This window comes from Ochotona curzoniae, unplaced genomic scaffold, assembly GCF_017591425.1.
Source record: "Ochotona curzoniae isolate NIBS_2020 unplaced genomic scaffold, NIBS_Ocur_1.0 scaffold_2683, whole genome shotgun sequence".
Classification (NCBI taxonomy): Eukaryota; Metazoa; Chordata; class Mammalia; order Lagomorpha; family Ochotonidae; genus Ochotona; species Ochotona curzoniae.
Window position 1 is genome coordinate 1,634,897 of NW_024467100.1, and position 13,015 is coordinate 1,647,911.

Consider the following 13,015-nt stretch of genomic DNA (forward strand, 5'->3'; position numbering starts at 1 on the left):
CAGTTGACTCTAGAGGTATTAGTGTTAGTTGGCTGAATACATATTTTTTTAAATGCTGTTTAGTGTTTCTTGTGCATTTGTATCTGCAACAATATACTATGCATTATTACACATTTCAAAATTCTCTTAGCAGTTATGTGTGACAGGATAGGGTTAAAACAGCAAGGGACATTTCAGAACCTGCTGACTGTCAGGAGAAGGCTTTAGATGGCGATGAAGGGTTTAAAGGAAGCTTGACATCAGGTTCTGTTGAAGGAAGACGACTGGTAGCAGTGTGGAGGACAGATTGGGCAAGAGGAGATTTTGGAGATAGGGAAGTCACAAGGCTTTTTAAGTAACCCATTCATGAAATTATTTAAAAAAAAAACTAAACCTAGGGCATAGCTGCCGGAAGGAAATAGGTGATACAAATTCAATAAAAGTGGAAGAAATAGAAGTAATAAGTTTTTTTTTCTTTTTTTAAGATTTACTTATTTTTATTGACAGGCAGATTAGATTTACAAAGAGAAGGACAGACAGAGAGAAAGATCCTCCATCTGCTGGTTTGCTTCCAAAATGGCTGGAGCTGAGCTGATCTGAAGCCAGAAGCCGGGATGTTCTTCCAGGTTTCCTTCACAGGTGCAGGGTCTCAATACTTTGGGCTATCCTCTACTGCTTTCCCAGACTACAAGCAGGGAGCTGGATGGGAATTGAAGAGGGCCCGGCGCGGTGGCACAAGTGGTTAAAGGTCCTCGCCTTGCACGCCCGGGATCCCATATGGGCGCCGGTTCTAATCCCGGCAGCCCCGCTTCCCTTCCAGCTCCCTGCCTGTGGCCCGGGAAAGCAGTGGAGGACGGCCCAAAGCTTTGGGAACCTGCACCCGCGTGGGAGACCCGGAAGAGGCTCCTGGCTTCGGATTGGCATAGTATCGGCCGTTGCGCTCACTTGGGGAGTGAATCATCGGGCGGAAGATCTTCCTCTCTGTCTCTCCTCTCTGTATATCTGCCTTTTCAATGAAAAAATAATAAAAATAAATATTTAAAAAAAAATAAAGAAATATTAGAAGAGATTTAAGATGGGGAATAAAAGATAATTTCAGGCTGGAGCAGGTTGGGTTTGAAGTGCCTGTGTCTTACTATAGTGGAGATGCTTGATACTGAGTTACATGTGCAGTTGGTGAGCTGTCCCAGAGATCAGAACTACAAGCAGCGTTTAGGATCCTGCACTTACATGTAGTAGTGGGATCCACAGATAAATCAGATTGCAAGAGCTACCACGTAGGGCTGCGGGTGAGGCGCATCTTAAAGAAACATCAATGTAAGGGTGGCAGAAGAGAAACTACGAGAAATATTGTCAGAAAATGGGAAAGGAGTTGTGAAATAGAAGTCAAGAGAACATTTTTCAGGAGATAGAAAGGGTCTAGGGTAGCTGTTAAATGTCTGAGACATGAGGGATTATTAGTGATTTTTTTTTAAAGAATGTTTTCAGTGGCATGGTGGGGGATAGAGCAGATTGCATAGATCGGAGTTATGCGTAGTGAGGATATGAAGCCATTACACATAGAAGACTAAAGTGTCTGCTAAAAGGATAGGCAAGGTTTAAAAACGGAGCCATGTTATCCTCTGCGCTTATGTTGACAGTACGAAGTATGTAAATTCAAATTATCTTAATATGGAATGCAGCCTTGAGTTGTTTTCTTACCAAAAAAAATCTTATCAGGAATTTCAAGTGGAAATATTTATGGTTAATTGCTTTTTAAAAATCCTGTATCAGAAGCTACAAGACATAATACTTACAAGTAGTTGCTTAAAAGATAAACTTATTTACTCCCTATATAAATTTTACTCTTGGATTAAACTGAGCTATCAGATGTCTCTAAACATAAATTTCTTCATTTTGATCTTGATAAACTAACTTCTGCCTTATTTCACCTTGGTGTTTGCACTGTTATTCATAAATTATGAAAAACCCTGCCAGGTACAATTTGATGCAGTACTACTATAGGATATTTTTACAAACTTAATTCACAGTGTCACACAAAGGTGTTTTGACTTAAAAAAAGAACTAGAACTTATGTCTCTGAGTTTTCAAAACTCAGTACAAGCAGTGACTGTTAGAAATTAATTTAATGGATGTTCCTTGAGCCCATTTGTTTTTCTTTTGAATTGGCTGCTAGCCAGCCTGCAGTCAGATTTGCTGTTCATGGCTGACAAACTTCCTAGAATGAATTAAAATGGATCTCTGCGTGTTGATTGTATCTAGCATTTGTTGTTGGTGAAGCCTTTCCTTTGTTCATATTGTCCATTTTTCCATCGACTGCTCTGCTTCCCATCCAGCATTCTGCTCCTGCAATCTTTGAGTGGGCCATTAATTTGCATTTTATCTGAAGACCTATGTGTCTCATTTTTAATTTCAGAAACAAATGCTTGGATTTTTTTTTTAATTTATTTTCTTTTTATTGGAAAGGCGGATATACAGAGAGGAGGAGAGACAGAGAGAAAGATCTTCCGTCCGATGATTCACTCCCCAAGTGAGTGCAACGGCCAATGCTATGCCGATCCGAAGCCAGGAGCCTCTTCCGGGTCTCCCATGTGCGTGCAGGGTCCCAAAGCTTTGGGCCGTCCTCGACTGCTTTCCTGGGCCACAGGCAGGGAGCTGGATAGAAAACGGGACTGCCAGGATTAGAACGGGCTCCCACATGGGATCCTGGGCTTGCAAGGCGAGGACCTTAACCACTTGTGCCATCGCGCTGGGCCTGGATTGTTTTTATATTTCTGTCTAATATATGAGCATGTTTTAGCTTTTTGAGCTGCCATTAAATTGTTTCAAGTCGTATGTGTGAGCAGAAATTCAGGAAAAGCAGAGCTAAATGGTCATTAGAAGGTAGGAACGATGATAAGTCAAATACTTTCAGAAGAGCAAGACCTGAGAAGATTTAGGCAGTAAAATGTGTCCTGTACAGATCCACTATTTTAAAACACTTTTTTGCTTTCTTATTCAACTTTCCCACTTTCTCTGTAGTGTGTTTCTAGAATTTAACCCTTCCCTGCATGTAATTTTGTCTTATGTCATTGAGTTATTTCTGTCTCAAAGTTGTTTGCATGACCCGTGGACCACCTGCATCCACATTATCTGATATACTTGTTAAAAAAGAAGGACCTCCCTCCCCAGCTGTAGGCAACTGCCTAGGTTGCATTGTACCTAGGCAAGTGTTCCACTGCTGGGAGAAAAGCAGCCAATAGCTGGCAGGCATTCTGGGCCTGGTTAATGCCAAATTTGTGTTAACTATACCAGTATGCCAGCATAATTGCTTATTCTTCAATTTTTTTGTTTGTTTGTTTTTGTTTAAGTGGCCAACCAGGCCATTGCACTTACAGGTCAACAAGGGGGCTGAGACTAGGTGGTTTAAAGGAGGGAAACCAGAGAACCTTTCTGGGTCAAACCAATGCATCCACCTACTTGAGCTGGGCTATATAGTATCAACTACTGCCCACCAGTGCACAGGAAAGCTAGTATTGGGGGGCTGGCATGGCATCGCCGGCCCATAGTACCTGCCAGTGAGTGTCAGGGTAAGGGGTGGGCCACATTAGGCTAGGCCATGACACTAACTGGCACACGGGAGAACTGGGTCAAGGGGACCAGATTCTGGTGGCATTTGTGGGCTCTGTGGAACTGTAGTATCCACTGGTTTGCTTGAGAACTGGGAATGGTGACGAGCTAAGCGAGGCATGACCACAGAACTTACCAACACTCATGGGAACTGGATTTGGGACCAGGCTGGTCCAGGCTGCAAAACCTGTAGGTGCACCCAGGAATTAGATGTGGAGTGGCCCTGGCTCCAACGTCCGGCGGTACACACAAAGACAGACTGGCAGGCAGACTATGTCGGGTAGGGGCCTAGCGCCCACTGGTACGTGTGAGATCTGGGTGTGGGCCAGTGACCTTGACAGTCGCCATCTTGTTGAATCAGTGACATATTCACCCTTGAGCCCCACACTAGTGAGTGAACTTAAGGAACTCCCCTAATAAGCTGTAACTCCTTCTGGTGAGTACATGAGTCAGGGCTGGGTGTGGGTCAGGCTAAGCAAGGCTGCTCCACTTGTTGGCATCTATGTGGGCTGGCTCAAGGAGCAGATCAGGCAGGGCTGGGCCAAGCCAAAGCACACTAACATGTGCAGGAGCTAGGATGGGACATGGGCCATGCTGACCTAGGCTGTCGCATCTACTAGTTTGCATGAAAGTCAGAGATGGGGGCAGACTGGGCAGGGGTCGGTCAGGCCAGGCCAGGCTGCAGCATCTGATGGCAAGGGCCAAGATGGAGGGCAGACCAGGCCAGGCTGGATTGAAACTACCACCAATCCACACACAAGATCTGTGTTTGGAAGCAGGTGTGGTAGTGGAGCTAAGGGGTTGCCCCTACTGGGCTGCAGTTCCCACTGGTGAGCATGAGGGCTGGAATGGAGACAGACCAGGCTGCAACGTGGCTGCAACATCTCTTGGCATGTGTGTGGGCTGGGTCTGGCACACAGTCTAGCACACTGGGCTAGGCTCGCCAGAGCCAGAGTAGGTATGGGATAGAATGGGCTAGGTCATGGCACTAACTGATCCACATGAGAACTGGATCTGGGTGTGGGCAAGATAGGGCTGGGCTGAGGCACCTACTGAATAGAGCTGGAGTGGGTGTTGGCTGATCTGGCAAGGCTGCAATATCTGCCAGTGAATGTCAGGACTGGGGGTAAGCCAACTCAGGATGAACCAAATAACCAAAAATGTGTACATGTGGGGCCCATGACTGGGAGCTGATCTGATAAGGTAGCTTGACACACTCCCCTGTTAAGAAGCAGCTCCAACTGATGAGCACCAGAATGGAGGCTGGGAGCAGTCCAGGTTAGACTAGACTACAGTACTCGTCAGCACACATGTGGGGTCAGGTCTCAGGGTGGATCAGGCTGGGCCAGTCTGCAACACCTGCTGGTAGGTCTGAGAGTCAGGATTGAGTGCAGGGCAAGTCGGGTTGGAACACAACTCCAGCCAGTTCACATTAGCGTCGGGGGATTGGGTGCTGCCAGGCTGCAGTACCCACCAGTGAATGCCTAGACAAGATGGGCAATGTCAGACTGAGCTGCAGCCACTGGCGCACACAAGACTGCAGGCTGGGAGTGAGCCTGGTCAGTGAGCAATAGGGCCTCCCTGCTGGGCCACTGCTCCCGCTGGTGAACATGAGAGCTGGGGGTAGACCGGGTTAGGTAGGGCTGCAACAACCATCAGCGTCCATGCGAGCTGTGTTTTGGAGTGGCCCAAATGGTTCAAGTGCTTGGCCTGGCTTTGCTGCAGCATCTATTGGCAAGTGCCAGGGGAAGGTTGCAAGTTGTGTCAGATAGGACTGTGGTACTCGCGGAAAGTGCAAGATCTGGGAAAGTGGGTCTAGGGGATAAACTCTATGCACTCCTCTGTTGGGCTTCAGCTCCTGTTTGTGTGGATGAGAGCCAGGGGTGGGGGACACACCAGGCTGGACAAGGCAGTGGCACCCATTGTCATACATGTGGACTGGGTTATGGGGTAGGTAGGCTGAGCTAAGCTACAACACCCATAGGTATATACAGGAGCCCAATTGGAATGCGCACGGATTGGAGTAGTCTGCTGTTGCATACAAGTATGTGCAGGAACTGGGGCCAGAGGTGGGTCTGGTGGGGCTAATGGGGGTTGCCCCAATTAGGCTGCAGTTCTCACTAATGTGCATAAGGACCAGGTCTGTGGCAGGCTGGGTTGGGCTGAACCATAGTACCCATTGCTTTGCATAGGACATGGAGCTAGGGACAGACCTAATCAGGCAGCTACAATCAGCAGTGTGTGCATAGTCTGATGTGGGTGATGGACTGAGCCCAACCCTGCTCTGTCTTGGCACATGCAAGAGTCAGGTCTTGGGTCACCCTAGGTGGTGTTTCTTGGGAAACTCTCCAACTGGATTACTGGACTCAAAATTCTGGTGACAGGAAGATTATAAGATTTGTGGTCCGACCTTGGATCACATACTTGTATTGGGCCCAGGCCTCCTCATTTGCTGATGCCTGTGCAGTGCACGACATGCCCAGGGCATCTGGAGAACAAGATGGCCAGCCCATTGAGGCCTGCAGAGGCTATTGAGTGCTATGTCAGAAGACAGGGAGCAGAACAGGTTGAACAATTCTCTTGACTGAGCTTTGGCAGCGAGTGTCTGGCTGAGTGGATGCACTGGGGTGACTCTGTCAGTCAATGGAGCTTGGAAGGATTTTCTCAGCCTTGAAGCAACGAAACCAGTGATGTCTCAGAACTATCAGGATCATTCAAGCAAATCTCTCCAAACATTCTTCTCCACATCAGGATTTATAAGTGAACATTCCCCCATCTCTGGATACTGGCTCGCTCTCTCCTTCCCGCCCTCCTCAGATACAGGAGAAAAGGAAAATTGGAAGCATTTGTCCCACTCCCCCTCCCCCATACCTTGACCTTCTCCATCCTGATTCGTAGTCTTCTTGGGTGTCCATCCTTGTCAACTATCTATGTAAACAACATCAAGAACAAAAATTTTTTTAACTTAACCTTCTTTTTAAACTATTTCTTTCTTTCTTTGAAAGATTTATTTATTTTTATTGTAAAGTCAGATTCACAGAGAAGAAAGATCTCCCGTCCACTAGTTCACTCCCCAAGTGGCTGCAACAGCCCGAGCTGTGCCAATCTGAAGCCAGGAGCCTCCTCCGGGTCTCCCACGCAGGCACAGGGTCCCAAGGCTTTGGGCTGTCCTCGACTGCTTTCCCAGGCCACAAGCAGGGAGCTGGATGGGAAGTGGAGCAGCCAGGATATGACCCGGCACCCCTATGGGATCCCGGCACATGCAAGACAAGAACTTTAGCCATTAAGCTATTGTGCCGGGCCCTAAATTAACTTTTAATTCTATTTTCCTACAAAGCATGCTGAGAGCCAGCAAATGATAGCTTCATTATGTGGGTTCCTGCCACTCATGTGGGATATCTGGATTAAGGTGCTGAGTCCTGGCTTTGACCGGGACTATCTCTCACTGTAGAAGGCATTTGGCATAGTAAAGCAGCAGATAGGAGGTATCTGTTTTTATGCCTTGTGAACAAAACCATTGAATGGGTTAGTAATCTGAGAATATAAAGGCTTGTTATACTGTTAGAGAACTGATTTGCTAGAATCCATGATGGACCGTACATAGTTTAGTTTCATACGTATCTTCTGCATGTCACCTCTCCTGTGTCCTTTTTACCCAGAGAAGGCTTGTTCTTCTTTCCTTTCCCTTGCCAGTCCTTAACACCAAAGGTATGATTTTTTGTTTTAGAATGTGTTTCACTATTATTGTATTTCTTTTGGATTTTATTTATTTAATTTCATTTTATGACACTGTTTCATAGGCTCTGGAATTCCCCCAACCCCTCCCCATACCCTCCCCCTATGATGAATTCCTCCACATTGTTGCAGTAGCACAGTTCAAATTCAGTCATGGTTTCTACATTGCAAGCATGTACCATGCATAGAGTCCAGCATCTTATTGTCCAGATAAATTCAACAGTTTCTTGGGGAGACAGTCACTGGTCTGAAAGTAGAGCTGGCGGAGTATCATCCCACCCAGTGAAAAGCCACAACTTAACATCAACAACAATTTACAACGTTATGGAGTTAATTGACAATGGAATTGAATAACCAGTATGTTGGAAAATGCAAGTTCTTTATTTTTATTATTTTTTTTTCATTGGAAAGGCGGATATACAGAGAGGAGAGACAGAGAGGAAGATCTTCTGTCCCGATGATTCACTCCCCAAGTGAGCGCAACGGTCGATGCTATGCCGATCCAAAGCCAGGAGCCTCTTCCGGGTCTCCCACACGGGTGCAGGGTCCCAAAGCTTTGGGCCGTCCTCCACTGCTTTCCCGGGCCACAGGCAGGGAGCTGGATGGGAAGCGGGGCCACCAGGATTAGAACTGGCACCCATATGGGATCCTGGGCGTGCAAGGCAAGGACCTTAACCACTTGCGCCATCACGCTGGGCCCGGAAAATGCAAGTTCTTAACCACATTCTGTGACTACTTCGTTGACATTTCAATTTTAGTTTATACACATCTGGTTGCTATACAACTTATAGTGAACTTGGCAGATTTTAGGATAGTCCCAATTGGCTTATAACTCTAACTAGGCATATGTTAACAATTGAGGGGCAAAGCAGTTTTAGGAGAACTGTGCAGAGAAATCTTCAATACCTTATTGAGGAGTAACTAATCTTTGTGTCCTACCTAGTAAGGTATATGTGAGTCCAAGCTGACCGATTCCTGTCTGGTTCTAAGCTTTCCTTATTGTTCTCTGTCTATCTAATCTAATTTTAATTTGGGGGGGGGGCGCACCAGACTAACCCTGATGGTCATTGCACAAGAGGGTGGGGATCCAAAGTTGGAACTAAATAAGGGCCAGAGAAAGCCCCCCTCCCGAGTCCCAAAGGAAGTTTACTGTTCTTCTGTTCCTGAGGACCGCTCAGGGTTCCTGGCTATTGTTCTGATGACATTGGATTGTGTGAGAAAGGATCTAGGCATCTTCCATCCCTGTGGAAAGGATAGGGGGGAGGGCCCCCCTCTGTGTAGCACTCTCGGGGAGTGAGTTCTGGGGATGGGGGGCCATTCAGCTGCTGCCCCTGTCTGGTTCGCCCACCACTGGGGCCTCTGGCCCTCCTGCACACTGTCGCTGCCATTCCAACTCTCTCTGTCTCCTCTAGGTCGGCTGAATCTCTCACCAGCACTCCCCCCGATCATGACTCACCAAGTTTCAATCGGGTCGCTGACTTCCCTGCCTTTTTTCTCTGGCTGCTCTTCTGAGTTGTGTGGATCTTCTTGGCTCTGCGATGTCCAGGGAATTTCGCACACCTCTCCCTGTATTTCTTTGCCTCTCTGCTCACTCCCGTGCCACATTCTGTCTCTCTCTGCACCCTCCCCTATACCAACCTTCATTAGTCAGCCATCTTAGCTATCTCTTATTCTATTTTTATACCATAATTTTTTTTATGAGTGGAGATTTTTGGTTTGTTGTTGTTGTTGTTATTCATTAATTCCCCAGTGCTCAGAACAGTACATTGCATATAGCTGCTAGTCAGCTAAAAAGAGATTTCAGTAAATATGGTGGGGCTGGCACTGTGGCACCATGGGTAAAGCCACCACCTGCAGGGCCGGTATTTCATATAGGCACTGGTATTAGTGCCAGCTATTCTACTTCTGATTCAGTTTCCTGATAATGTGCCTGGGAAAGCAACCCAAGGTGGCCTGGAGCTCAAGGTGCCCCAAGGGCTTGGGTTTCTGGACCCAGGTGGGACTGAGAAAAACTTCTGTTTACTGGTTTCAGGTGTTGCAGTCATTTGGGGAGTTAACCAGCAGATGGAAAATGCATTTCTCCCTCTCTTCTCTGTAATTTTGCCTTTCAAATAAATATTTTTTAAATGTAATAATATTTCAATGCAAAGATTAATTTCCCATGAATTTTTTAAAGTACCTTTATATCAGTGTGTATAGAGTAAGTTAATCCTGGTGTTAAAAATACTTGTACCTGATCAAAGAAAGCAGTAGCATGCTATATAGACAGATCATTTAGCTGGGAGCAGGAAAACGTGGATTCCAGTGCTAGCACTGTCAGAAATGCCTGCTATCTTTCGCACACTGCTTTCCTCTTGCTGGACCTGTCCCTCACAGATACGGCAATGAGTCCTTTATGTTGAAAAACAAAGGAGCAAATAGGGCGTTAAGGTGTATGTGACACTTCTCCATGAGTTTGAGTACGTTAGTAGTTTCTAGGTATTAACTTGTTTTTTAATTATAAACCAAAGGTCCTAGTTTTATAAATAATCAAGAGGGCTAATTTTTATATTGATTAGAACATAATGTGAAAGAACTTGAATTCTGAATTTATCTTATCAACTGCCTTTATAATTTTTAGACTATATACTTCTTGAAAGGAAATGGAAAAGGGCATAAAATAGAGGAGTAAACAATATGTCAGCGATCTACATGCAGTCATTGGTACACTTAGGAGTTAACTGGCTAGCACTTCCCATTGTTGTATAGAAGCCTGTATCTTAAGCAACAGAAGTAAGAAATATAACCTCAGAATTAATTTTTTTTAATTGTTGGGAATTTGTGTGTATTTTCATTGAAACATTTTGGTGCTCTGCATTTGAGTTTTCTCTTAGTATAAAGTGTGTGGTTTTCCAGGTGTTCCCTTTATCTTAACTAGTGTTGAGACAGAGTGCTTTTGTAATCTGCAGTGCCAGGCAGCTGCTTTGTGCTTGGCACTGTGTGTCTTAACCATTTCGTTAATTCTTTTCAGAGAGGCAAGAAGAGAAACTGAAGAATAACAACAGAGATCTATCAATGGTAATAGTCCTAAGTATAACTTATGGTAAACCACAGAATGTTCTTGGCAACAGACTGATTTGCATCAGGTGCATTGCACTTGGCCTTTTCAGAAACGTGTCACGTAAGAAGGCTATAAATAATGTTAGGGGTGTTCCTGGCCAAGTGGAAGTGAAAATGTATGCCACTGCTCTTAGATTGCATCTTAAACATGTCAGTAGCTTTTTAAGGCTGTGAGAGGTTACAATTTCGAGTGAAGTTGTGTGTGTGTGTGTGTGTGTGTGTGTGTGTTTTATATATATACTGCAAGTAAATGCTGAATCTTTGGTTTTATGGTGACTAGCGTTACTTATATATAGGAATTGAAACTCTATCAGTGACCCTCATTATTGTATTTTATTCTTTCAGAGGCCTTTTGTTCTGTCACATGTACCATAAAACATAAGGGAAGTGACTGCTCACTTACTGGTCATTTATCATTTAGGAATAGACTGTGTTCGAGCTCATCATCCCAAGCTGTGGATGGCGGAATTACTCAGCTTGGCTAAGTTTTCTGCCTCTGCATATTTTACACAGGACAACCGAACTGTGCACAAGTCCTGACTTCCTGGGAGACTTTTTGTGTACTTTTTTATCTTTAAAGATTATAATTAAAAGAAATTTTTTTAAGTTTGTATGAAAGACCCAGAGCAATCTTCGGCCTGCTTCTCAAAGGCCACAACAGCTAGGGCTGGTCAGGACTGAGGCGAGCCTGGAATTCAGTCTGAGTCTACTCCATGGATGGCAGAAACCCAGCTGCTTGAGCCATTGTCTGCTGCTCTCCACAGTCTGAATTAGCAGGAAGCTAGAATCAAAAATAGAGCCAGGATGGGGCCAGCGCTGAGGCACAGCAAGGGTAAGCTGCTGTCTGCAGTACCAGCATCCCACATGAGATTTGGTTCAAGTCCCAGCTGGTCTAGCTCCCTGTTCATGTCCCTGGGAAAGCAAACGAAGAAGGTCTGTGGGCCCTTGCACCCACCTGGGAGACCAAGAAGCCCTTGGTTTTGACCTGGCCCAGCTCTGGCCCTCATGTCCATTTGGGAAGTAAATCAGCAAAGAGAAAATTTTTGAAATCTCTCTTATCCTCTGCATCTGTGATTCTCAAATAAATAGTTAGAACAGGCACTCTGACTTGGACATTGTTAGATACTATGCCAAATGTCCGTCTCAGAAAAGATTGTAAATCAAAAGTACATACTTTACAAAATAGCTGTTCTTTTCTGCTGACACATTTGGCAAATATGGAAACCACAAAAAGAAGTTACAGCTACCTGTGTACCACTGATCCAGAGATAATACCTATTAATCATGTCTGTTAATTTTTGTTTATTCATATACTTATAGCCTATGTAATTAAGAATGAATTTAGTTAACTGAATACTTAAAAAATTCTTTAAGGACCCAGTGCGATAGCTTAGTGGCTAAAGTCCTTACTTTGCATTCACCAGGATCCCATATGGGTGCTGGTTCATATTCCGGCTGCTCCACTTCCCTTCCAGCTCCCTGCCTGTGCCCTGGGAAAACAGTAGAGAATGGCCCAAAGCCTTGGGACTCTGCGCTCATGCAGGAGACCTGGAAGAAGCTACTGGCTCCTAACTTCGGATTAGCTTAGCTGTGGCCGCTGTGACCACTTAGGGAATGAACCAGTGGACGGAAGATCTTTCCCTTTCTGTCTCTCCTTCTCTCTGTGTATTTGCCTTTCCAATTAAAACAGACACCTGTGCCCCAGATCACAGAACCTACAGTTGAGTCTCAGCTGCAGCTTCTGCCTTCGGTTTCTGAGTAATGCAGACTCTGAGAAGTAGCATCATGGTCCAGGTAGCTGTGTTCCCACCATACTTGTGGGAGACTTGGAATCCACCTCCAGCCCAGTCTTAGACATTGCAGGCATCTGTGGAAATGAACCAGTAAATGGAAGTCGTGTATGTGTGTGTGTGTGCCTCAAATAAATAAATAAAAACTCTATCCGGTACTTGAACTTACAACTCATTGGCCAGAGTCGAGTCATGCTGTCATCCCAATGTTATATGAGAAGGAAAAGAGGAATTAGAGGTTGAAACAGCTTTTAGTATGGAGTACTTTTTTTTTCTAAGATCTTTTTGTTTGAAAGGCACAGTTAGAGAAAGAAAGAGATCTTTCATCCACTTGTTCACTCCTCAAATGGCCAAGGCAGGAACTAGACCAAACTATCTGTGTCTGCCACATGGGATTTCAGAGGCCCACATACTTGTGCCATCTTCCACCGCTTTCCCACAGATTAGCTGGGAACTGGAATAGAAGAGCAGTAGGGGCTTGAACTGGTATCCAGCTTAAACTGGTATGCCAGTATCACAGGTAGCTCAAGTTGCGGGGCCGTAACCCGAGCAAGGAGTGATTAAAAAAAAAAGAACAACAACAAAAAAAGAAAAACCAAGATTTTCAGGTATGTGCCTTTAAACATACATACATTTAATTTGTTTATTTGAAAGGCAGAGGCAAACAGAGCAAGAGAGGGAGATACAGAGTTTCCACCCACTGGTTCCTGCCCCAGGTGTCCACATGACTAAGAACTTGGGACTCATTCCAGGTATTCTATGTGACTTTTACAGGCTGTCACTGCTGCCTCCCAGGAGTCTGT

At 45.2% G+C, this 13,015-nt stretch overlaps 1 protein-coding gene across 1 annotated transcript in view; it reads left to right on the plus strand.

Annotated features, from left to right (window-relative positions):
• TMCO1 (transmembrane and coiled-coil domains 1) overlaps positions 1-13,015 on the plus strand; it is a 50,748-nt gene that overhangs the window by 10,900 nt on the left and 26,833 nt on the right. Inside the window, exon 4 of the mRNA XM_041003183.1 lies at positions 10,334-10,380. Within this exon, the coding sequence (XP_040859117.1) occupies positions 10,334-10,380 (47 nt within the window). The remainder of the gene's footprint in view (positions 1-10,333; positions 10,381-13,015) is intronic.